General features: G+C 37.9%; 1 protein-coding gene across 1 annotated transcript; it reads right to left on the minus strand.

Annotated features, from left to right (window-relative positions):
* Window positions 1–488: 488 nt before the first annotated feature.
* Window positions 489–26,602, minus strand: LOC149283786 (disabled homolog 2-like). Its single transcript, XM_089497302.1, has 13 exons — window positions 26,515–26,602; window positions 22,247–22,386; window positions 20,661–20,759; window positions 17,788–17,919; window positions 16,451–16,534; window positions 15,789–15,815; window positions 15,336–15,389; window positions 11,161–11,223; window positions 5,595–6,275; window positions 3,030–3,201; window positions 1,565–2,206; window positions 982–1,094; window positions 489–551 (listed from the first exon to the last, which is right to left on the minus strand). Exons 1-13 carry the CDS (start codon window positions 26,600–26,602, stop codon window positions 489–491), a joined length of 2,358 nt encoding a protein of 785 aa, XP_089353428.1.
* Window positions 26,603–27,195: the final 593 nt, after the last annotated feature.

Consider the following 27,195-nt stretch of genomic DNA (forward strand, 5'->3'; position numbering starts at 1 on the left):
AGGTCACTATGATCCGCCCCCGCAGTTATTCAATGTATAAAAGTATAATAGGAGCTTTAAACTAAAGGGATAATATGTAGAATTATGTATTTTGTTCTACAAGCAATGTAGAGATCATATTTTTGTAGAGGTCATGTATGTATTTTCATAAGAAGTAGTACAGAGATGGCCTATAGTATACTGATTCATAAGGGAAAAAGCATTCTGCAGAGTTATGGAGCCTCATAATATCTGTTTTATTTTCTTTGTTTAAAACTGACCCATATTTAATTCAACAGAAATATATTAAAACTGTTTGGATAAGTTATAATATTTAGTACATTTGTATTCAATATTTAAAATTAAAATGTCTTATATGAAAAATGTGAGGTGCCTAAATAAGCCTTACTTGGCTAATATTTTTTTTAAAAGCCAAGGGAAATACTTGTAATATACACAAACTGTTAAAAATAAATTGAACAATTACTTACACACAGTACATATTTTCTTTACGCAAATGGATTTCCAAATGGATCACCAAATGGATCAGACGTAGTTAACTGATTTATTTTCTAAAAATGGGAAATAGGAGCACATTTTTAATATAACATTTATAGCTAGTAATGCATCCATGCATATGGCAGTCACAATTGTACCATCTTAATCATTACAAAGACTCTAAACCCATACCACGGGTGCTGAATTTTCCTGGACACTCCGAAAACCCAGCAGATGCCTGTGCAATGCCCAAATCATTCATGGTATAGAAAACATTAAGCATGTGATGTCACGCTTGTGATGTCACACGCTCTCTCAGAATGGTATAAGTTTAGCTTTAACCTTCACTGGTTCACCTTGCTCAAAATATAATATAATAACATGTACCGTCCTACCACCTGTAATTTCATGGACTACACCCAGGAAGCTCCCAGCATGAGAATTTCCGGAAATACTTAATAGTTAAAAAAGCTATGGCTACTAAAGAAAAATATATATACTTACAGAAGTCTGTGAGGAGATATTGAAAGAATCTGATCCAAACGGGTTATCAAACAAGCTTTCTGTATGTTTGGACACTGGTAGCGATTGTATCCTTGGGGCAGGTCTTGGTGGTTCTATTAACAACAAGGTGAAAATAATTTAATCATTTAATATACATACGCACATGTTTATCAGTTACTTCCATCACTAAAGGTGTTTGTTTAGTATACGGCATAGGGTTTTCACCCACTGACAAAGTGTTTGAGAAATGTGGTTCTATGCAAAGAATGAGACATCATGACATCATGTCTGGTGCCTTGGGTTTCTGCTGGTACACAGCAAGACGTGAGCTGGATTGTTTTCACTAATATAGGTTAGCCGCTGGTTTTATATGTTAAGCTAGGCAGCAACACGTTTCTGCCACTCAGCAGACAAATCTCAATTATTCACAGTGAATTTAACCATTTTCAAATACTTCAATGGGAATTATAATAATGAGCGGAACTTGGCAGAAACTTTAGTCCCAATTTCTATTAATAAATATGCTGCACAGCAAAGTACTAGTAAATAAGTAACATTGCAAATGTTTTATTGTAATAGTTACCATCAGTTTTAGAAGAAATCTGCTTAATGTCATAGTCATCATGATCAGCACTCTCTTGAGGAATTCCCACTTTGCTATTAAAGTAATCAGAAAATGCGCCAGATGTGTTGCCGTTGTTCTGCTGATGCCCTCCACGCCTTGCAGGAACAGCTGGGGGCTTTATCAATTGGTAGTCTTTAAACATTTCCTTCACATTTTTCTTTTCTTTTTCACCGAGTGGATCTAGAGCTGTAAAAGCGTCACATTCTTTCTTAGGTGTCTCCTTCTGAGGTGCTGGTCTGGGTGGTGGTTGAGGAGGAGTTGCAAGAACCGAACCTGGTGGCATGAATCCAGAAGATAAAGTTGGTGGTGTTGGTGCAAACGTGTTGACCTGGAAAGGGTTGCCTTTGTTTTGAGGTTGAGGCCAACCCTGCGGCTGTAGTGATACTGGCTGATTCCATAAGGCTGTATTCTGCACGGGTGGTGGTGCTATAAAATTGGTTGGTTGATTCCAAGATCCCATGGCTGGTGGAGGTGCAAGAACGTTAGGAGGATTAAAAACAGTCTGCGCTCCAACAGCTGGGTTAGCAAGAGTGACTGTTGTTTGATTAAAACCTAAATGAGGGTTCCATTGTGTTTGAGATGAATGCACTGGTAGGGTACCTACAAATATGAAATAATAAATTGTAATATATTAATTGATGACTGTTAATCAAGGATTAATTAAAACATGCAATTTGTTTCCTGAATCTACAATGAATAAAACCTAACTATATGTTTAAATATTTTAAACACAGTAAATCACTTTGCTGGAAGAACACGACATATATATATGGGAAATGAAGAATTATTTTAATCCTTGTTGTATTCCTTTCTTTTTAAATGGCAACTATCACATTACAATTAACTCTTTGAAGCATTCCACCATATAAAATCACGCATCACTTGCATTATTTTATTTAATATTCTCTATCTAACTTAATAATGCCTAGATTTAGATGCCACCAATGATATAGCCAGGACAATTAATGCACATTTCCACACATTTTCTATGATCCCCATGGTTAAGTTGTATCCCATTCAATAAAGTGAATTTATTACACACCACCTAATAGTCGCAGTTTTCAGATGACAGTCCTGATTTTCTGGCACTGTCCCACAGCCAAACCCCTCCCCGCCACTTGTTACGACCCCAAACCCCGATTTGGACATTTGGACATCTGGAATGTTGGTAGTAATTATCACAATATCTTCAGCAAAGCAGAATTTCAAAATTAGAGATGCAGCAGCGCTATTCAATTATGGTATCATGCACACTGCAAAACATTAGCGGCCACGCTACAAAATTATAAATTGGCTAGAGTTGTGCTTTGTCCAATGATAAACCTGTAGATCAATTAACTAAACAAAACCCAATTTCGCTTAAAAAAAAAAGTCTAGTATAAACTCATAAAACACAAAATCTAAATCAATGTGCAGTACTTACTGAGATTCCCAATGACAGGTGCGGCAGGTAGGGTAGGTACACTAAATAGATCCAAAGGGTTTACCATCTTTGAGGATGTTTGGGTTGATAATGTTACAGATGAAACTGGTTCAGAATTGGTAACAGTGCTTGATGAAAAGAGGTCAGAGCCAAATATGTCATCAGATGAAGGCTAAATGTAAAAAAATATTTAATTATAACGAGTCGGCCAAAATGTAAATGCTGATAAAAGGGATCGCTTCTTCGATAATTATAATATTTTATCAATACGTAAATTTATTGAAACAATAATAAATTAAGGACAACAAAATAAACCTCTCATTCAAATATAAAGTCCATGTTTGTAGGTAATAGGTTTACTTTAAAGTATTAAGGCATTTTATTGGCAGAGCTGAATATACATCCATAAAAAAGCCACATGGGGTTAAATATATATATGGGACTTAAACTATTAACCATTAGTTATACTTACCATGTATAAACATGTATGGAAGCATAAAATACAAAGGTAAAATAGTGTTAGTTGGATTTGTTATCCAAGGTACATTCGATTAAATACAGGAACATGGTATTAAAGACATTTAAGAAAAACATGTTTTTTGAAAAAATGTTCTTGTTTGGTTTATTTTTTACATTTAAAAAAAAAAAATGTTTAATTTTTGCCTTGTAACATGATCACAGCAGCGACAATTAGCCTTGTACAGTGTTAGTACAAACATCTGTTTCTAAATACCACAAGAATTCCAAGAGATACTAAAACCCTAGTTACATACTTAGTGCCAGATGATTAATCCCCCACTCTCCTTCATGATTAGTTTGCAAAAATATATGGTTTGATGGAGTAAATTGAATTGACTGAATTTAAAGATGTCCCAAATAGGACATGAATGCAGGCTGAGCAAGTTAAATATTGGACTATTAGCACTGTCTAACCTATACAGATAAATCTTGGAATGCAAAATCTAAGGTTACGAGTCAAAATGTGTGTTTCTCTGTAGACCTATCTACGGTATCATCAGGGAATTCTCATCCCACCTTATACTTTTACCCTTTATAGCCAAATGTTTACACAAATGTTTTTGCTCCAGGTTGTAGTAACACATTTTCAAGAAATTTGCTGTTGCCATTCTAGTATTGGGTTGTAGTTAACAATGTCTCCTGCCAGAAGAGACCGGGCTAATACAGTGTGGGAATTTAAAGGCAACTGTGGAAGTCATAACTTTTATCGGAGTAATGTTTTGGCAAAACATACTTTAAAAGTAAGGGACCATTTCAGCTCATAGGAGCTCAGATCTGTGGAAGGATCTAGCATTATGTACTGAATTTCTTCCTAAAGTTTCCTTCTTCTTCTCCCTTGCAAAAAGGCTGCCTGAGCCAATCAACAAGAGTCTTGTTTTATCTTTTAAGGAATAAAGACCTTTAAACGCACTTATCAGATTGCAAACTTAAATACATTAGTAAATGATACAAAATGATTTGTTTAACAATTTTGCATTGCGCATGCTGTGTTCATATTACCGATATAACAGTATCATGCAAGTCTTTTAAATCAAATCACGAGAGCAAGATGTAAAAGAATGCAGAAATATGATCTTTTAGACAAAATTATAGAATGGTTTTATGAAGAGAATGGATATTAAATCTAATGAGGAAAACTATATTGTACCAAGCAATGAATGCCTTCCCAATATTATCTATTGTCTTCTGCTAAGTAACTAAAGGTCAGTTGCTGTGAGATGGAATATTACATCTAAAAGATGTAAATTTTAAGGCTCATTTAATTAGCCACTTGCTTTATAACCAAAGTGTCTCTCTCCCACAAAATCGCTGCAGCGTCTTCTTGTTTCCTTCCCTTGGTTCCCATCATTCCTTCATTTATTATTCTCTTTTTATCTATATCTTTCCTTTTCTATCATTACTACTTCTTCTAGGCTTACCTGGCACGCCAGTTTTGGCACACTTCAGATTGACTTTCTCTCCATAAGCCTTTCTTCTCCATTCCTACACATTTGACCCTTCCCCCACTATGAATTACAAATGGACAGACCCATAATTCTTTTTTGTGACAATTCTGCATAAGGCATAGCGAGACCTTCAAATTCCATTTTTACCAATTAATTTATGCATTATGCACCGCAAACTCATCCTTCCTCACCAGGTAACACACCATGACTGGCCCTTCCTAATGTAATGATCACTATAGCTCATCTTGAGCTCATGCAGCATGCAAGGAATGCATCAGTCAATAACTTGCTTATAAACTGACACCCATGTTCATTGTAAAGCTGCATTATGCTATAAAAAGTGTGTAAAATAAAAATGGGGAACATTTCAATCTAATTTTACTTAGAGTGTAAGCTGTTGCAAACATGGACCTCCATTCCGAATATACCCATACCTATTCTATGCTGATAATAATATTTACTTATTATACTACATCCATTGTTGCTGTACCTTCCTGTAATGCCCCATTAAACTAATTATTGTGTTATATTTTATATCTCTTTTAGGGAGTCGTTTATGGTCAGTAAAGCGAAGAAAAGGAGAAAAAAGAAATAAATTCACCTTCACACATCTCCTGCCTCTTCCAGGCTTGGTACTTTGCGGCGGAGGGCTAATAGCTATAGGATCACTTGAGTGGGGACTGGTGGTATCTGCCTTGGGACTGGGATTGCTTTCTGAGTTCCCTTGCATTCCATTTTGCAAATCCACTCCTTTGGGTGTGCATTCAGCAAAGGGATTTGCCCTGGGACCGATCAAGGAACCATTCTGTCTTTGTTCTAGAACACCATTCTGAGTCCTTGTGTTATGAATTGACTGGTTTGCTTTAAAAGGCCACTGGTCTGAGCTTCCTTCTGATTTAGCAGAATGGTTAGAGATTTGGTCAAACTGCTGTCCAAATTCAATATCACTTGTTAGAGCATTATTGTTTCCCGAACCATTCACTATAGTTACATTTTCACTCCTATGATTTACAGAGTTTGAACAATTAAGAGCAGAAGAGCAGGCTTTTTGATCTGGAGCGGTGAAAGGATCATCACTGAAGGGATCTGGATTAGGCAAAGGAAAAAAGCTGAGAGTGGCAGAAAACTGATTTTCAGGCGAGAAAGGTGACTGTGCTTTTGGATGAGGAAGAGAAGAACAAGCATTGATGACGCCATTCGATAAGAAGGGATTTCCTTTAACACAGTTCTGATTGGTGTCGATTTCAGTGTTAAGATCCACTAACAGGATATCATTATTTTCCTGTTTGCGTAAAGAGAAATTAAACAAATTGTTAACAAGAGTAGATGTGCAGAGATCAACATAATCATGATACAGAGCAATTTTCCTAAGTACGTTCCAATTTACCATTCAAAAAACAGACTCTGACAGCAGGCTACATGCTAAAATGTAAAATGAATTAGCCATAAATCCAGACGGCAAAGATAGCGCAATAAATAAAATAAATCTTCAGTATTCAGCCTGAGGAAATCAGAATACGGTAATAAGAACATTATTTCAACTGGGACTCAGTCATATTTATGTATCTTTTTAACATAACAGATACAAAAATGAAGCATGCTTTTATTTTTCAAAAAAGTGGTGGTTATGAAAATGATCATAATTATGTCGCTATATTCGAACCATTGGATAGTCTATAAAAACCCTTAAGGTTTCAGTATTGAGCTCTTGGTTTAAAACCTAATTCTACAGCTAAATCCAGTAATACTGTTTCCAAACAGGAAAGTTAAATATTGCAACAAAAATGTCCTTTGTACTGTTTGTTAACAGAGATTTGAGTAATTTTGAGCAATATAACCTTGGGTGCTATTACGGAACACAACTATATATTACACAATTACTAGTTTCCCTTAAATGACGCGACTCACTGTAAATTATCAATACCTAAAAGATCATTGGCCACTAAAAAAATAATAAGTTTATCAAAGTATAATTGAATGAATATATGCAATATTATACAGGTTATTCTAAAGACATTTTTGAATATTAGTTATCCTGGTATGTCCAGTAACCTCGTCACCCACTGTCTAGTAAGACAAATATAATTACCGTATTTTTCGCTCCATAAGACGCAGTTTTTTTCCTCCCAAAGTAGGATGAAAAATCAGCCGCGTCTTATGGAGCGAAGATGCAGGCAGGGAGGGGGCAACGATATACCGTATTTATCGGCGTATAACACGCACTTTTTTAACTAAAATCCGGAGCTTAAACCCTACCTGCGTTTTATACGCCGATAAATCCGGGGTCGCAACTGAGGCAGGCGGCGGCGGCGGCGGCCGCCAGCAGAGGAGTCCTGGATTTCTGCCAGTCAGGGGGGCCCAAGGGGTGCCGAGCGGTTGCTGAAGACAACCGCTCGGCAACTCTCGGGCCCCCCTGCCTGACAGATATACAGGAATCCTTTGCTGGCGGCGGCCGCCGCCACTGCCGCCTGCCTCAGCGCTTCAACTCCTGTGTTGGAAGCGTTTGTCTCGGGTGCCGGCGCTTTACGCTGGGCGCCGGCATATGACGTCAGACGCCGGCGCTCAGCAGTGAAGCGCCGGCACCCGAGACAAACGCCTCACGCTTCCAACACAGGAGTTTAAGGTAAGTGACCGGGGCGGGGGGGGAGATCCTGAGAAGGGGGGGTTAGGGAGTTAGAGGGGAGATCCTGAGAAGGGGGGGTTAGGGAGTTAGAGGGGAGATACTGAGAAGGGGGGTTAGGGAGGGAGGTCTTACTGTGTGTGTCTTACTGTGTTTGTGTGTGTGTCTTACTGTGTGTGTGTGTGTCTTACTGTGTGTGTCTGTGTGTGTCTTACTGTGTCTGTGTGTGTCTTACTGTGTCTGTGTGTGTCTTACTGTGTGTGTCTTACTGTGTTCATAGCTTATTCAGTTATTGTAATAAATATTTTAGCCCATTTTTTAGCTCAAAATATTTTTTCCTTTTTTTTCTCCTCTAAAATCTAGGTGCGTCTTATCAGCAGGTGCGTCTTATAGAGCGAAAAATACGGTATATATATATATATACATACACACTCACTGGTCGCTTTATTGGGCACACCTTGCTAGTGCCGGGTTGGCAGAACTACCTTCCTTCTTTGTGGCATACTTTCTACAAGGTGCTGGAAACATTCCTCAGAAATTTTGATCCATATGGACCAATGTCCCACTCCATTACATCCCAAAGGTGCTCTATTGATTGAGATCTGTTGACTGTGGAGGCCATTGGAGTTCAGTAAATTAAATGTCATGTTCAAGAAACCAGTGTGAGATGATGTGAGCTTTGCGACATGGTGCATTATCCTGCTGGAAGCAGCCATCAAAAGATGGGTACACTGTGGTCATAAAGGGATGGACATGGTCAGCAACAATACTTAGGTAGGCCGTTGCATTTAAACAACACTCAATTGTTACTAAGGGGCCCAAAGTGTGCCAAGAAAATGTCCCCCACACCATTACACCACCACCAGTCTGAACCTTTGATACAAGGCAGGATGAATCCACACTTTCATGTTGTTTACACCAAAGTCTGACCCTGCCATCTGAATTTCGCAGCTGGAATCGAGACTCATCAGAGCAGGCAAGGTTCTTCCAGCCTTCCATTGGCCAATTTTGGCGAGCCTGTGAGAATTGTCGTCTCAGTTTCCTGCTCTTAGCTAACAGGAGTGGCACCCGGTGGGGTCTTCTGCTGCTATAGCCCATCTGCTTCAAGGTTCGACGTGTTGTGCGTTCAGAGATGGTATTATGCATTACTTGGTTGGAACGAGTGGTTATTTGAGTTACTGTTGCCTTTCTGTCATCTGGCATTTTCATCCACAGAACTGCCGCTCACTGGATATTTTCTCTTTTTTAGACCATTCTCTGTAAACCCGAGAGATGGTTGTGGGTGAAAATCCCTGTAGATCAGCAGTTTCTGAAATACTCAGACCAGCCCGTCTGGCACCAACAACCATGCCACGTTCAAAGTCACTTAAATCCCCTTTCTTCAGCATTCTGATGCTCGGTTTGAACTTCAGCAAGTTGTCTACAGGCCTAAATGCATTGAGTTGCTGCTATGATTAGCTATTTGTGTTAACAAGCAACAGGTGTACCTAATAAAGTGGCCAGTGAGTGTGTATATATATATATATATATATATATATATATATTGTGACAAACCCTATCGCATGAGGGCCATACATGTCACTTTTAGGGGTCCTAAGCACAGTCCTCTAGGGCAATCAGAGTCAGGAACAGCAGCTTTGAACAAAACAGCGCTTTATTTTAACCGCTTAAACCCCAAAAATCAAATCATAAAACGAAAACCTAGCTCCCAATTGGAGCCCTCTCTAACTGAACTATGCTGGTCCAGACTGACCAGCCTAATCACCCACTACCTCAACTGGAAAACCTCCCCCAGACAGCACACAAAATGTCCAGGCAGGTATTGCCTCACTTGGCTCAGGGATGGTCTTCTTGTTCAGGGCCTCTCCTTGCCCTGGGAGCGCAGGGAACTTCCTCTTCCCCAACAGTCTCTCTGAGTATCAGGCTCCAGGGGTTTTTAATGCGCAGCACTTGTGCCTAACGCGGCCCCATAGGAATCCCGGACCGGATCCTGCGGACTTCTTGCCTCCTGGAAAACCCGGCATGGAATTTCCACAAAATGGGGAAACGGAGCATTGGCCCACCCTGCTCTCCAATTGCTCCACCCCAGGGACCCATATTTACGATCTGGATAGCACCTTTACCCAAATGCCACACTAACCATCTCCCTGGGGTTTACACTGTCACAATATATATATATATATGTGTGTGTGTGTGTGCAGGGGCGGGCTGGGCCCCCCAGGCCGCCTGAAATCTAATCTAAACGGCCGCTGGGTGCTGATGCCGCCGGCCGGCGCTACTTTTAATACTTTTTTTTAAAATGTAATATGGCAAGCCGGATCGGCTATTAAATGAAAAAAAAAATAGTATTAAAGCAGCGCCGGCCGGCGGCATCAGCACCCAGCGGCCGTATGCGATGGCCGCCAAGTGATGGGAGCAGCGTGAGGGGTGAAAGCTCTGCCCGCTCGCACTCACCTTTCACCCCTCACGCTGCTCCCATCACTATGCGGCCATCAGATGGTTGGAAATCGAATCTAAACGGCCGCTGGGTGCTGATGCTGCCGGCCGGCGCTACTTTAATACTTTATTTATTTATTTTTAATATGGCAAGCCGATCCGGCATATTAAATAAATGAAAAAAAGGATTAAAGTAGCTCCGGCCGGTGGCATCAGCACCCAGCAGCCGTTTAGATAAGTTTTCCAGCAGTCTGATGGCCGCATAGCAATGGGAGCAGCGTGAGGGGTGAAAGGTGAGTGCGAGGGGATGGAGCCACTTCACTTGCCCCCCAGGCCTTAGGCTGCCAGCCCTCCCCTGTGTGTGTGTAAAATGACATATAGTGAGGTTAAATAAAAGATAAATTGGTTCCTTCATAGAAGAGATAAGGTTTTAAATTCTAGTATTTAGCACATAAGACCCACTTAACAAACTGACCCAAGTAAATAGAAGCATCAGTTTAGAAGAGTAGTTGCCCAAATAATATAGAATTATGAGGAGTTGAAATGATGTATTATAGAAAATAAAAAAGAAATAAAGCAATAAAAATCCAGGTTTGTGGATTAAAAGAGTTTATATGATGAGAGGACTCACTCTAGCATTCAGACGTCCAAAAAAAAAGTCTGTAGGTTCTAGAAAGCAGTGAGTACACTTTATGCCACAAGAGGGCGTCACATGCACATAAGAACAAAATAAATGTATGTGTAATAATTCAATAATAGTGAACAGGTATGCTGTAACACGGATGCTCGTAATACACACCTGGATATTTTTAACATGTAGTTTCTCATGACATATGTTGATCAAAACCAACTTAGAACCTTCAAGGCAGGGTAACATCTCCACTTCATATGGGGTACATGTCCAGGAAGGTATTATCATAAAAAACATATGTGTTTTCATTAAAATTACTTTTTTTTTTTTTAAATCAATATCAAATGAAGTAGGCTGATGTGGATGTTTGCAACCCACCAGAGCAATGAATAGAATGTACCTCATATAAAGCCATACGTACAACGCATAGGGTTCTGCTACTACTAGCAAGTCGTTAACAGTGAAGCAATCTGTACTTACTGTTGGACTGTTGAGGTCGGGAGGTGTGGACATATCACCAAACAAATTCATCTGGTCAACACCCTTTGGAAAAAAATAATCTGTTACCTACTGCGCCACCGACGGAATTAGGAAAATGAGAATCTAGAGTAAGCATTAATGGCATCTTAAGATCAATTTTTGGTTTCCTTTCAAAAGTTTACAAGTAACACTACTGAATTTGATTTTAATGTATTTCCAAAGCTGTTGGAATGTATAGATTGCACCCAATTTACAAAAAAATTGCAGTATATTTTAATGTGTACTTTCTATAGCAAGAACCTTGAAGACCAATTAAAAGAGCGTGGTGAACAGTATTATGTTGAGTCAAGCTGTGGTTCTTTGGCCCCTATATCATGTTGTTGTGGGGTAATATTATATTTTTTGTGCCTCACCCTATACAAGGTTGAAGATAGGTATAATTTGAATTGTATTTAAAACCTGTCCCTTTCTGTCTATTTAAGAAGTAAAGTGGTGGCCTGGATAATCTAATTGTCAATTCTCCGAGTGGGAGAAACGGTAAAAGGATTAGAAATGTCACCAATGGCAGTGAGCCTCTTATTGGAAGAACATATGACCAGTTGCTACACAAGCGTGTATTCTAATGGCCCTGAGCATGTTTAAAGACTTAATAACATTTGCTGGCTCCGGAACCAATAATTTAACTAGACTTAATGCAAAATCATAGGTACAAATATAAATCATTAGTTGTATATTATTTGTTGTCAGCGCTTCCACTACAAAGGGCAGACTGGCAATGACTGGCACTTTAAGGCCAGAGGCCGTCTGATGAACTAAGTGGGATGAACGGCTGGATAGGCGCTTTTTATGATCACGGAGCATTCAGCCAGCGATATACAGCCGCTGGACACACACTGCATGGCTGAAGGGGCAGATGGGGTAAGTATGTAATGCTGTCAGCCACTCAGGGCCGGCCCTACCATGGAGCAGAGTGGGGCAATTGCTCCAGGCGGCACTTTTTTTCTTTTAATCGGAGGTGAGAGAGGGGCGCCGAGTGGTTTTCGCTTACCAAGTTGTCAGTACCCGCTCGATTCCCCTCTCTCTCCTCTGCGAGCCCTCTAGCTCGGTCTCGGTGCCGGCTTGTAATACTGAGCGCCGGAAGATAACTTCATTTTCGGCGCTCAGCATTTCAAGCCGGCACCGAGACCGAGCAGGGAGACTCGCCGCAGGACTGCTGAAATGTAAATACAAGGGGGGTAGATAATAGGGAGGGAAGGAGAGGAAGGGTAGATAACGGGGGGGGGGGGCGGCATTTTAAACTTCGCCCCAGGCAGCATAATGTCTTGGGCCGGCCATGCAGCCACTGGTGTGCCAGATGACCAGTGTGGGCCTGACCAGTACTTACTTTCCATCTGGTTATACCTTACAGGAATTATCTAAATAAATCTGCACCAATCTTTTATCTTATACCATGTGAGACAGCTTTTGGCATTGGTGACATTGTAAATTCTATATAAATTAAAATTTGAATATGACATTTCTTACTCTTTTTATACATCAAGCTTATGCAATGGTATGGCAAGACATTAAAGTAATTCTTGACATCAGAGAAGGGAATCTCCTCCACCGGTACATATGCCATAATTATTACTGTAATTTTCACTCCATTACAATTTTTGAATAAATGAGAAAAATCAGCAGAGCTTGAAGTCTACTTATTTCAGTGATATGCCTTATAGGGAGCTGCCCCAAATATTTTTATACCAGCTCCCCAAAAATTTGTAGTGTCAAAAATGACATTTTCACGTATAGTATAAGCTCTCTAGGAACAGAAACCATAAATATAAGACAAGGTATGCATGCTGTAATTAAATGAAATAAATAAAAAGATGGGAACAACAAAACTGCTAAAATAGATCTATATGCATGACTATCTATTAAAACTCGGGTTCTCAAAATACAGTCTCCAAACATATGGATCTTTTACTGATGAAACAGGACAATCTATGAACAGAATCCTATGTTTATCCACCCATAGTTAATTACAAATTCCTTGTTATTGGCCTTTGAAGACTGGCATTTGAGACGTCCAACCGAGACATCGACATATATGCTGCATGAGATATGTAATTGGAAAGGAAAAAACATGGAGGAGAAATATCATTTTAGCTCCATCCTAAAACATTAATAATAATCGAAATAACAATGGAAATGAGATTTTAAATGTCAGACCTGTGATACACAACGATACTTAGTGTAACAGTGACATAAAAAAAAAATTAAGATCAAACTTTTCTCTTTGATGTTTTTGTATGATTTTCAAGGAGCGCAATTTGGTTACATGTATACAGAATTAATGGCTCCTCTACGTTTATATTTAATTCACAGAATAGCGTGTCTGTGGCGCATGTACATCTAAGTAGGGCCTGGTAATCTGCATACCTGAGAACTTGTATGGGTGTGCTACCTAAAAGTCCTGCCCTAGGCCTGACCCCAGCGCCCCTAACACTTACCACCGTCTATCATGCTGGGCATAGGGATAGGACTTCGTATCCCGGCGCGATGCATGCGCGGGGCGGAGGAAGGTCACTATGGAGGCTGTTCTGGTTAGACACCGTGCTCCATAGTGTATTTCAGGTCGATAACAAGGGAGATCCCTGATCTCCTCCAAGCAGCCCAAGGATAACTAGAGCTCCAATAGGGCAATCAGGCATCTGGTTATGCGGCAAAGAGGGTTCTCCCCTCCTGGAACTGCCACCCTAGTCCCAAACTGACCTAGGTGAGAATCCACCACTGAGAGGTGGGACTAGCTGTGAATAGGGGTAGAACTAGACCAGATTACAAGGCATGTGGACATTTATAATGGAAATCTGGTGGGGAATGTATGTTTGTAAATCAAAAAAGAATTAACAAATATTATTAAACAATTATTAAAGTGGTCTTCAAATTAATTTAATGAGTTGGAACCTACCAGGACTACAAGTAATAAGGAAATTATTGCAAATATTAAATTAACATTCGTAGACAAATATTAATGCTTCACAATCAGTGCTTCTCAACACTGGTCCTCAAAGTTAGCTGAGCTGAAACTCTAATCATCTAATTAACAAATTATAAATATATATTCTAAGATCAGGGAATTTCAACTTAACTAATATTTAAGTTTCTTTTATATTAGAATAGCTAATATTTTACTATTCCTATGATCAAATATTTATGGTGTTGTGTAAATGTTTGTAACAATTATCAAAGATTTTATAAACCTTTTCCTTCTGTTTATGTCACTGTTGCACTATAATGCTAAAAGACTTACCGACACTTAACTCCAGCCCTTAACAATCTTTGTTTTTGGTCTGACAAGGGAAGGAGAGATTTGAATTAAGTCAAGAAAGAGGGATGTGGGTGTTATAGAAAAATAAATGCACCCCGTTCGTAAGAAAAGAAACATAGAGCCATTCCCAATAAAGGCCAAGTACCAATTTTTGAGATTTAAGGCTATATTTATCAAGGCAAACGCGAACAAATCTGATCTGATATGGGCAACTCTTTCCTTGATAAATATGTCCTGTAGTACTTCATTGTTTATGTGGCTATGTCTAGTCATTGTTGATTTATTAACATATGTATTCTCTGCCAGCTGTTTTATTTTTATTATACATGTTACTGGAATGTCGACATGCTGTGTTTTTGCTTTTTGCTCCTGTCAAAAATGTTAGGAAATCCTCCAAAGGTGCATACAATTCCAGAATACAGGACATTTTAATTATGTGTAATTGTAGAGATGACCCATCATCTTCTGAGCAAGTAGATGTTATTTGGCTGATGAGTGAGAACCTATGATTGGGAGGATAATAACAATGACGCGGGGGAAGAAAATAAAAGCACACGGGGAGCAGGCAGACGTGAACTGAAATGGGTAGATAAAAGAGGAAAGAATGTATAGGAGATTATAGGTTATACATCCACCCGCAGGAGAAAGGTAGACCTCAGGAGTCAACAAGAACAGGCTTAACTCCACCAGTCTACTTTCCAATGTACTAGGAATGACTTGGACATGAACAGGTCATACCATGTTAAACTTTAGATGAGTTCTAAAGTGTTTTGGAGAACCTTTATGGTAAATAATACTTTCCTTTTTTGATAAAGCTGAAAGACTAAATCGTGTTATGCATTTAAAATATTTACATTTTTCTTACCAGTTTTAACTTGTCAACATCCTCATTAATGCTGAGCAGAGCATCGCCACCATTCTGTAGAACAGAGACACACTGTTGTAGGCAATATTACAAGGACATCAATATTTCAAGCCAAAATCTTTTTTATATGAACACATCACCTATAGGAGTTCCACATAGGAATACATATATACATATACATATGTTATTACATATAGTATATATATAACATATAACAAGTCTGTTGTGATCAGGTGACATGGTCCTTTAAATAAAGAATCTGATAAGAATCATTTGTCTTATCTAGGCTACCTGTTTATTTCTTAAAAAAACATTTAAAAACATCAAAAGCGTATTGAGTGCTTAGAAATCCCCCATGTATTTAAATGCATCTATCACATCCCCCTTATTTAGTTTATGAGCACATTTTTGTGATGGTTTAGAAGGGATGATAATAATACCGACAAGTCTTACCTCTATTGGCTCACTACATTCATCACTCTATAAAAAAAACATAATAATGTCTCATAAATGGGTTAACGTTTCAATCAAAACCAAAAGCACGCCCCACATATTAAAAACCACCAGCTAAGAGATGAAATACTTTCTGTAATTGAAAAGGAGGCCCGGGTAGTCGTCCAACAGGGATAACATCTGACATTACCAATAAAATAGCTTTTTTCTTAGCCTGTGATGCTTTCGGTTTCAGTAGATAAAACCCCAAATGAAAAATAAATTTGAGGACATATATGTCCATTCAATGATAAATGTATTTTTGTACTCATTGAACGTATTCTTCGTTTTAGTTAATTTTTGATGCCCTTGTATGTCACTACATAAGAAACAGCATGAAGTGAAGAACGCATATTGCTGCCTACGGGCTCTAAAAAACAGTGCATTTATTTCAGAATATCTCACGTTCTGCAAAAAAAAATATTTTTTCATACTATCAGAAAGGAAATTATACTATAAAAAAATTATTTTTTATTATTATAAAAGACAATTAGATTTTATTTTGGTTATCACACTTGTAACTAACTACCATTTAATGTTTATGGAGTTATGCTAATGGTTAAGATATATATATATATATAATAAGAATTTAAAACAATGCAAATTTTTTTAAGGTAATGTACCTTTTTCTTGTCTTCATCCTCCTTTTTCTTTACATTAAAGATGACTTGGAAGAGATCCTTAAGATCCACAACTAAAGGTTCTGCCTTGGGTGGATAAAATAAGAATTCAGTCAATGTTAAGCTCCTTAATTCTTATGAATTATTGAAATGATTGTTGAATTAGAATTAGGGCAAAAAGTTTACAAATAGTTCAGTGCCAAGCGACACAGAGAAATGAAACCATCAGAATGTTATTTCCTGAGCACTATGTGTCTTGTGATGTCTCAAACAGTCAGACTTATTATTATTATTTATTGTTTTATATAGCACCACCAAATTCCGTAGCGCTGTACAACGGGTGGACAGGAGATAGCAAATAGTATGTAACATAAAAATATGACGTACAGAGACAACAGGTGAGGAGGGCCCTTCTCAAAGGAACTTACAATCTAGAGGGAGTTAGGGTGTATGACGTATAAGTCAGGACGCTAGTTATGTGTACGGAAGCAGACACTAAACCTGTAGAGTTTCTCTGGAGATGGGCAATTTTTTTGCCCCAGTACTTAGAATATTTCAGAAGATGAACGTTCAGTGGGCCAGGCATCTGAGTGTCCACATATTATGCTGGGTGATTATATGTGGGCTCAAGTGTAAAGCCTGGCTTGGTAGGAAGAGATGAACATGAGCAGCAGCGAGGCTGGAAGCGTATGCAGGATCCATGCTAACCCTCTTCCATTACTGGTTGCACGCGCGCATCCTGAAGAAGACATACAAGCCAGACAGTCCATGGTGTGCTATGTGTCTTGCTTAACTTGTGCGCTACTGAGCTTGCATTCAAGCCCAAAGCGTTAATGCAAGCTCAGTGATTTTCCTACTGGAAGTCCATGACGTTCCTTTGCCTGTGGCCCTAAGAACCCCAGAAAGGTCAGTAAGTTAGAGGATAAGCCGCAGGAGAACCTACAATATTATGCTTCTTTAACAACTGGGCACAGAATATAAAGGCTATTACCTTGCTAGAAGAGGAAGGTTTAGTTGCCTGGTTTCTTCGCCTACTGTTTATAAAGGGTTAAATGAAATTTTCATACAAATTAATAAAATCCAGGATGAACTAATGTTTCTTTTTCAAATAATTTCCATCAATTCTGAGGCAATTCTACTTTGCTTGAAAAATAATTGCATTTATTTGCTCAAGCATTTTGGAAGCCTACTTAAACAAACATAATTTCATTTGTCAAGACAAGTATAATTGAACCATAAGTGGAAATTATTCTCTTCAGCCATTTGTTAACAATTTCACTTTTTCTGGTTTCCTGTAAAAAAAAGCATACAAAAAAATACCTTTGGAATGAAAAGCCTACCTGCTGTGCTGTTTTTATGGCAAAGAATTGGTGCTGTCCCTCTGCTCCACACACATATCCAAAGGCTCGGTTATCGGTCACATCCCGAGCAATAAATGAAATTTTGTTTACCGGATGTTCATGTTCTATTACCTACAATTGTATACAATTCAAATGGAAACGCTCATTTTTTATTCATTAAACAATGAGAATGCTGGTGTTACAGAGACGTAAAACATTGTAGTTAAACTATGCATCGCAAAGAGCCAAGCGTGGTGGGCTCCACCAACAAGAAGTACAGGTTAAGCCATAATATTCAGTGGAGTTAGTAGAGTGCCTAGGATGTTCCTTAAATACCCTAGGTATTATGCAGGGCAAGATCAGCCCTTCTTGCAGGAGAAACTCATGAGTATATGTGGAAACTCTGGGTTTGACCTGGAGTCTTCTAGTGTTGCTCTGCTTCCCAGAGTCTCCAGGTAACTTTCCTCTTTCTCCGGGCAGTGGTAGTGGCATTTATCCATGCCCACTTCTCACCCATTTACCCCATACTCAAAACTGTCTGATGATAGCCCCGCGGATAAAGCACCTTTGGTGCGAAACGCGTTAAGCAGGTTCTCTGTTCTAGCGGCTGGTATGTTTATTGCTATTATTTTTTGTTTAAAATGTGACACTATATATTTTTATTATAGGACTACAATCCCTAAAAAAGGAATTAATAGATGATTTTAATAATATATTGCTTCACTCTTTAAGGAGTGCCAGCTTTTTATTATTATTTCATTTCACAGTAGCAGTGGGTGCTCCACATTTTTAGCTTGAGCAACCTTGGACAGACTATAACCCGCAATCCAGTTACTACGTGGTTTGAGTTGGTGTTCCACTTGATAGTCCCCCCCATACAGAGTTAGCCCCAACTACATGGCATCTATACTTGCCTACTAAAGATGATCGATGGAGTTTGCAGGAGAGTTCACTTTTGAACTCCATAATAAAACAATGAATTATTAAGGTCATCAGCAAGACCGGTCCAGCTGGCCCTGCATAATGCATAGTTACATCAATAAAATGTTTCAATGCTCTAGTATGTAGGTCCAGCTCAACCATTCTTGCAGGAGAAGCTCACTGAGAATGGACCTTCACAATTGATAGTGATATTAGGAAGCGGAAACATTCTCCCACTTTAGTAAATAGAGTAAGTACAGTATGTGGAAATATATTGTTAAATATTTTTTGTTAATTCAAATTTGTAGAAAGTGTTCTAGGCTATGATAACCCATGTAAGGTGTCTGTAATGGTTCATAGAATAAATACTGTTACTGGGTTATCATTAGTATGTGTACATGTGAACACTTTTGGCTGTAGGATGTTGTATGGATGTAGTTAATCCATAGATCTAGAAAGTGTAAAAACACTGGAACTTTGCTGGACAGCTGCAGCAGCTGTATGATCCCGTGTGTCCAGGATGGCATGTCACACATTCACACACACATACCTCCTACGTCAAGACCCTAAGATGAATTAGCACGAAGCGCTGACAAAAAAGGGTAAAAAATGTGAAACGCTAAGTTTATTTCTATGAGTAAACCACCCAGGCGTGTCAGTACTAATAATATTACTGCAACTCCATTACTGCAATATTGTCTCCTTACTAACTTTCAAATCCATTCTAAACACCACCATGAGCCCAATTTTCTTATCCCATTGCTCCTGGACCTTACCCTTAACAAAACTGCCCCCCCCCCCATCCAGTACATAACATATTATCTCCATGGAACCTGGAATCTAATTGTAGCTCCGTGTTCTGCACTGGCTCATTCTAATCTAATTGTTCTCCTGGTCAGCATTTTAATATGGACTAAGGTGTTAAGCAACAGGTAGCAGCTCAAGAGAGATCCATGCAGATGTAGAAATATATGTGCTGTCCGCAGGCCCTCGGGCAGAGTAGTCACACATGGTGCAGAAGGACCATGCACATAACAGGACCAGCGAGGGTCCTGTTAGCAGCTGCAGCCCCTACAGCCCTTCAGCTTCTTTCTATACAATGTATAGACAGCTGGACAAATATACGTAAATTTTACATCCAAGGAGAGGATTCATCCCTAGTGATCAATATAAAACAGAAACCAGATTTACAAATCTCGAACCCAACATAGTTACATGTCCCTAAGGATGTGTCCATCCCTGCTCATAACAAAAATCATAATTCCATCTGTATTTCCCATTAATCCTTGTAGCATTCTCTACTGAAACACTTCAAAATACATTCAGATCTTCAGTGTTATTGATGTTCTTGAGCAGAATGACTAATAAATTGTGTTTTCTCTGCCTTCGAATGATTAATGAGAGGAAAAAAACGCTATGAAATATTAATAGTTTCAAAATATATTTGTTCATGGAGAGACTAATTTCTAATGAAATGATTCTTAAAACAAATCCTACGACCTTGAGCAGTAATATAATTTAATTGTATTTTCCAACAAGGAGATAGGGTATATTAACCTCGTTATGACACCTCTTAAAAGGTCTCTCTGAATCTGTGCCTTTGGTTAACATGATGCGGATCATAAAACGTGATAAATTGTTAAGAGCAAATGTCTGGACCCAAAAAAGCAGACTTTTCTTTATTGGAACTCCACATGAAATCTACAAGAAGATTGGAAGACCGAAGGAAGAGTGGGAAGTAATATCTCACATAAAGCGTATAACATTTCTAGAGCATGCACAGAAATACTGTCATTAATGTCAACTGCCAACCAAGCATGACAAGCTGAACAAAAAGAAGCTGTTAAGACTACACACAATGCCATATTATTTCAGTAAAAGTAGATGTGTATACAATACCGTGATAAACATTGATAATGTACAATATAATATCACATATCAAGGATACTTACTCCAGTTTTTTCATCAATAATTTTTATACCGGCAAGTGAAATGTTGACCCAGATTCTCTGCTTGTGCTGTCCCTGAGAACGAGCTGCTACTGCCATGCCCTAAAAACAAGATAATCATTACAAAATATAGTGGGTTCCATGGTGGCTAAAATACCATTGAGCGCTATTTGTTATTTTATTATTATTATTTTTTTATTCTATGTATTTTAGACACCCTGCTACAGGATCTTATATAGAATGCAGGGGGTTTAAAGTGGCTCTAGGACTTATTTTTTAATAAAAACATAACAAATCATGGCATACCAGAAAAATGCCGTAGATTGGAAGTTGTTGGTATCATCAGTTTCATGGCTGGCAATGAGTTGAACTGTGATATTGGTAACTCTTTGTCCAAACACCTTGATTAAAGGAACAGTCTTGCCCCCCAAACTTTTTTTTTTGAAGGCATGCTGGAGTCTATTTTGCATGTATTTTACCGCAATGACTTCTGTCTAACTTCTCACCTGGTTACCTCTACAGAAACCAGGAATTGTTAGTATGTACATAAGTCTTGCACATGCTCAGTACTGCAACTCCCTACTTTTAGTAGATGCATCGGGGAGCACTTAAATGAAACAAAAATCTCATGGACTCCAATATATATTCCACATAAGAATAGGGTAGAGTAATCCTTGAAAATAACTAAATTAATTTCTATATGTCTATGGTCGGCATCACACAGCACTCTGGGCAACTGGACGTACTATGCTGCCACTTAGTTTGTGATCTGAAATCTTGAGATAAGAATAAAGTCTCACAGTCAATTCAAAGTGTGATCATATCTGTGGGATACCTAAATGATTTATGTTCACAACCAGTGGAAAAATGGAAATTGATTCAACTTATAGCTGAAGTGGAATTACCTTGATTGTTTTTCTTATATATCATATTATGGAAGCACAATGGTCCTACAAAAGTACTGTAAATAATATAATAATAATAATAATATCGATAGAACTGTCTTGTTGGTTAAACCTAAAAAGAGAAGGCTTTAAAATGCATGAGAGTCTCAGTGGGTTAAAATGCAGGGCAGTCCCACTGATTCAGCAATATAGCCGTGTAAAACTAGATAGGACTCTCCGAATTCTGGGTACTTTAACAGAGTGGCCGGCTAAGCAGTATATGGCCATATCGTATGACAATAGTTATGGCTCAGATAGGTCTTAAATAGTATTTACTGGGTTGCGTTGATTTGTTGCGTGTACATGTTGGTCATTTCAGCAGCACCCCGGAATCTGAATGCTTTTTAGGTTGTGCTTCCCTTTTTAAAAACTACATCTTGTGAAGATCATGATGTTAAATTGCAAAATTGATTAAATAAATAAGACTAAACGCATTTCAAATATGAACATAACCATGCATGCGTTTTGGCAGTACGTTAAAACACATAGTCTACATAATTTGATTAAGATATTTTTTTTCAGTGAATGCACCGACCAAGAAACATCCGAAAAAGCTCAGAGAAAATCGTTTTCTCAAGAAATTTGAGCGAATGGCTTCTTTCCCCGCAGCAGGAACAAATAAACATCACTCATTAGTCAATGTACCTTTAGCTTCATCATGGAGTCTTGGCTCATTTTGTCTCCTCTGGCTTCGGGGACATCATCAATGCCAATTAATTTGGCCTTGTATCGTACTCCGTCTCCTTTGAATCTGGCCAGAAGAAATTCATCTGTTTTTTCTGGACCTGTGAGATCATGGAACAGTAGTCATTAATTAAGCAAGAATTGCAACCTAAAAAAACTATAGGGAATCTATATGAAGAAATATACCTATGTGTAAATCTAATTCTTTACACCTAAATGCCATTATTTATTCATACATTTTTTAACAATATTTTTAGTTGTAACACAGTAAGTTATGTTTGGTGGAAATGGGCAGATGAGCTAAATAAAGTCACATTCATCAGGTTACGCATAAAGCCCGGCTTCTTGGTCTTAAACTAGTTTTCATAGCTGACTTGAAAACCTTTTCCATCAATAATTACTATTTCAGCAACGAACCCTTGGGTTACTGCAGAGATTGTATTTAGGATTATAGTAATCATTAAAGAATTTTAATATTGTAACAATGCTTTTGAAGTGCTGGGTCTTCAGACATCTAGGTCACAGGTACATCACACCCTAGCAACTTTCGTTATCAGTGGTCCTGTTCTAGGTTCCAATTCCTATTCCCGGGACAGGAGCATAAATAAAATATATTATCTTAGAACGATTTGAAGATAAGGTCAGTGACCTGAAAATTTCAAATGATGCATTTACCGATATCCATTTACCATTGAGATAGCTCAATGTAACTAACTATATCATGTAGAGCTCATTGTGAAGTAGTGAAACACATGAGCTAAAACATTTAGGAATATCATAATCAACAGTACTTATTGGGGATATACTGCTCTGCCCATTGTATGCATTTGTTTTAGTAGCATGTAAAACTTGTGATAAAACAAATGAAAGCAACATATCAATGCATTAGGTATGTGGTTGATGGGAAATATTTTTATGCTAATTTCTAGTTATACATAAGAATAATTTTGATTTTCAAAATGTTCTTCTTATTGAGTAAACACAAGAGTAACAGTACTCGCCATATGTCATTAAAGTATATCTTTAACCAAGAGAAATAATCAGATTTGATCTACCTCTGGCCATGGGGGTCACCAATGGACTGATTTGTACTAAGAGGACTTCTGACCAAAAGTAGTTAGCTTCAGACCTTCTGCACCACTGCTTTTCATCTCACTAAAGTACCGGGGAATGAATTGTGGAGCTTTCCTTAATTTGTTATCGGTTAATGCCAGAACTGTCTTGTTGCTGGAGCTAAGAGATGTAAAATGAATCCTCCATGATTAGCTATGACCACTAGTCTAAATATAAGACTGTGATTTTACACAAATATCCATATAATTTCATATATAATCAGCGATGATCAAGCATGGCTACATTGAATCATTTTCAAAATATTTTTTTTTAAATTTGTATTTCAGCTTCTGCAACGGCGATGGACACTGTAAGATTATGCCATGACGTAAGTCGGCAATTACACAAGCAACGGTAACAGAATATTCAAACTATGTGAAGAGTGGCAAATAACCTCGAAAACCAAAACAGAGACTGTAAATCTTTAGAATAAAAAACACGTGCTATCACATTTCAGTGGCCACCGTGGGTAGATAATTCAATGCTTTACATGCAAACCAGATGTTTCTGGTTATTGTAAACACTCTCATTTCATTAACAGCTTCACTGCCCCAGTGAATCAGATATGTAATATAAACGGGACAATATCCACAACCAATAAATCTATTCTTTTATATGAAATCTGCAATTTCTATACATACATATATATATATATATATATATATATATATATATATATAGTAAAGGTCAGTTTTTAACAAAAAAAGTCTTTGAAGATCTGCAAAAGTAACAAAGAACATAGGACATTTTGTGCGGCCAAAGGTAGCAGGTCATGTTTATTAAGTCCAGAGGTACTGTTCGAGAGACCATCAGGTGGGAAGGGTAAATGGAGGAAAATGTAGTTCAACCCCTGGATGTCTACAGAGAGTCCTACAGAAACAAGAGACAAATTGAGAATGTCTCTCTGAAAAGATATGCTATTGTACCCAATGAATACTAACAAGTTTCCTTCATGAACATTTTGGCTAGCCGAGGAGCAGAGGGGAGGCCTGGGAGGATAATAAAATGAGCCTGTGTAGTAAGTTACATAGTAACATAGGCTGAAAAAAGACATGTGTCCATCAAGTTCAGCCTTTCCTATATCTGTTAATTTGTTGCTGTTGATCCAAAAGAAGGCAAAAAACCCCCAGTTTCGCTCTTTCCAATTTTGCACTAACCAGGGGAAAAAATCCTTCTTGACCCCAAAATGGCAGTCAGTTTTCTCCTTGGATCAATAAGCTGTTTCCCCATAATTGTAGTTTCCCCAGGTAGACGGAAGATCAACAATATGAGTGGATAGTGGACCTAGGAGTCTAGGAGGTTGGTTCTTATCCTGTTTGTCGTGGGCACAAATGGTGCAAACTTTAACATAAAGTTCCACATTCTAGTGGTTTCATTTCGGTTAAACATATATATCTTATTTAAATCTGTAAATATGAACAGACTAGATGGACTGTGGTTTTGAGTCCAATTAACTTCTGAAGTTGCTTCATGGGCTCAATAGACTAAGTTGTATCAAAAATGGCTTTAGTGCAGACTCAGCATTACTGAGTTTAGCCAGGCAAAATATCCCGCCAAACGCAAGAAATGCAAAAAATTGCAAGATCCTCAAGATAATGGTATTAAATAAGAGCCTGCGAATCTTTGTACAAACAAACAGAAAGTCCTGTTTGGTGAATAATGGAAATGGATTTTTCACGTTTTGGCACCATACTATTATTATTATCTTTTATTTATATAGCGCCAACAATTTACGCTTATACTAAAAATGGTATAAAAGTAACGATTGGCAAAGGACATGAAAAAAAGGTATTTAACCGCTTCCACATGAATTTTAACAGTCTATCAGAAACCTGATTTGCAGATAATTTCAGTAAAAAAAGGAAAACATTTCCAGAACAAAGATGAAAATGGAAAGTCCATTCTACTATTTATCTTTACTCTGAACTCATTAAGGTCTCATGGTTAATTTAAAAAAAATATATATGGATAAAAAACTCTTCATTCCAAGATTATTTTCTTCTGCCACTTTTATAATGTGTATTGAATATGAAGTTTCTCTAATGCTTTTTGCTGCAAAAACATTTGTAATGTTTTATGGATATTTTAATCTAAACCAAATATTTTTGTGTCCTATTGCTAAGCAGATGATATCTACCAACATGCTGTCCCCTGTTTCTCTATAGCCCTTGTGTATGCAAATAATAGCATCATCTCTCCTCATTTTCCCAATCTATCGCCTTTTATTCTTTGCAACACTGTAAATGACTAAAAATCACGGTACTCATATGTGTTCCGGGCATGGATAGAGGATTAAACAAGTTAATAGGACCCCGCCAAGACTTTATCGATGGCAACCTATTGATTGGTATCTTAAAGGAAGTTTTATTTAAACAAGAATAACGACTATGGAACATGGTTATATAACATCATACACACCAAACATACTGAGGTCATGTAAGAGAGTGACATCATCGTTCCTATGCAAGTTAATACTATTTATTTACAGAGCACCAGCACATTCTGTAGCTCTATTACAACAGGTAGATTGTTATTGTACGCCCTGCTCTTGCATGCTGATAATCTTCTAAGAGATATATTAATATCTTATAGTATCATATAAACCAAATGTACTGGGGTAAGAATACCTGGTGCTCTATTTAAACTTGAAGTTATACGCTATTTCCCAAAAAATTCTGCAAACAAATCAGCATATTTCTGGCCAAAATTTGTGGGACAAAGATTGGTATATGTAGAGACCCGCTACTGTCAGCCAAGCGGCAGCTAGCTGGAGCAATGGCCGTCTTCTGTGTGATCTCTTTGGGCTTTAGAAAAGTGTGACGGAAAAACCTAGACCCATTATTCTGAAGCACCCTATTGTGTGTGTATATATATATATATATATTTATATATAATCTGGTTCTACCTGAGCCTCCTCACTATTGGGATTATCAAAGTCCTCTTATCTTGGTGCTCAACCCTTCGGTAGAACTCCTGAAGTGTGTGCTCCTGGGTTACATCAGTATCTACAAAGTTTGTACAAGCATTCGAGACACAACCACTTGTGAAAAGGTCCTCAAACATGGAAAACCTGTTATTATCACACTATTATATTTCTCTATAAAATAGTGGTATACCTTTTTTCTTTTCCTTCTTTGAAGGGGGCTTTGTAGCCGGTGCCACGTCAGGTGTGGTGCTGGTGGTGGTTTCTACTTCAGTTGACATGTCTGGAGGCCTGCCTCACAGCTTCAGTCTCCTTAAAATAATGCAGGTTGATTTGTGATGATTTAATTTCCAGGAAAAAAAAAAGAACTCTCAGCAAGATGTCATTTTCATGTCTACAAAAAAGACAAAAAAATTGTCATTAAAATACACATCACAGATAAAAAAAATACAATTTAGTTTTAACTAAAAATAATCAGTTACTGAATCAACCAGCAACAAAAGTAGTTTTAGATTGGCAAGATAAAAATGAATTTACTCATTCTTAGTTAACCTTGTGCCTACAAAGTCTGAGAACTAGAGCAGAAATGCAGCAATCATTTGGGACAAAAAAAAACAGAACAAAAAGTATTAAGTCTCAGTATAATTACTCATTCTTGCACACTCATGTATGTGACAGTACACAGCATGTAGTTATGTGAATACGCACACATACCATTGGGTTAAATGCCATAATTATACAAAAGAAACAATCTAGGCATAAAATATACACAATTATATTCTGAAAGAGGATCATACGAGTTGTAGTTCACAATAGGTCTTCTGCTCTTGTTATTTTAAAACAATATAGGGGTAATATTGCACTTTTCACTTTC

This window comes from Sceloporus occidentalis, unplaced genomic scaffold (genome assembly GCF_023333645.1).
Source record: "Sceloporus occidentalis isolate IW3139 unplaced genomic scaffold, rSceOcc1.0.p SCAF_101, whole genome shotgun sequence".
NCBI lineage: Eukaryota > Metazoa > Chordata > Lepidosauria > Squamata > Phrynosomatidae > Sceloporus > Sceloporus occidentalis.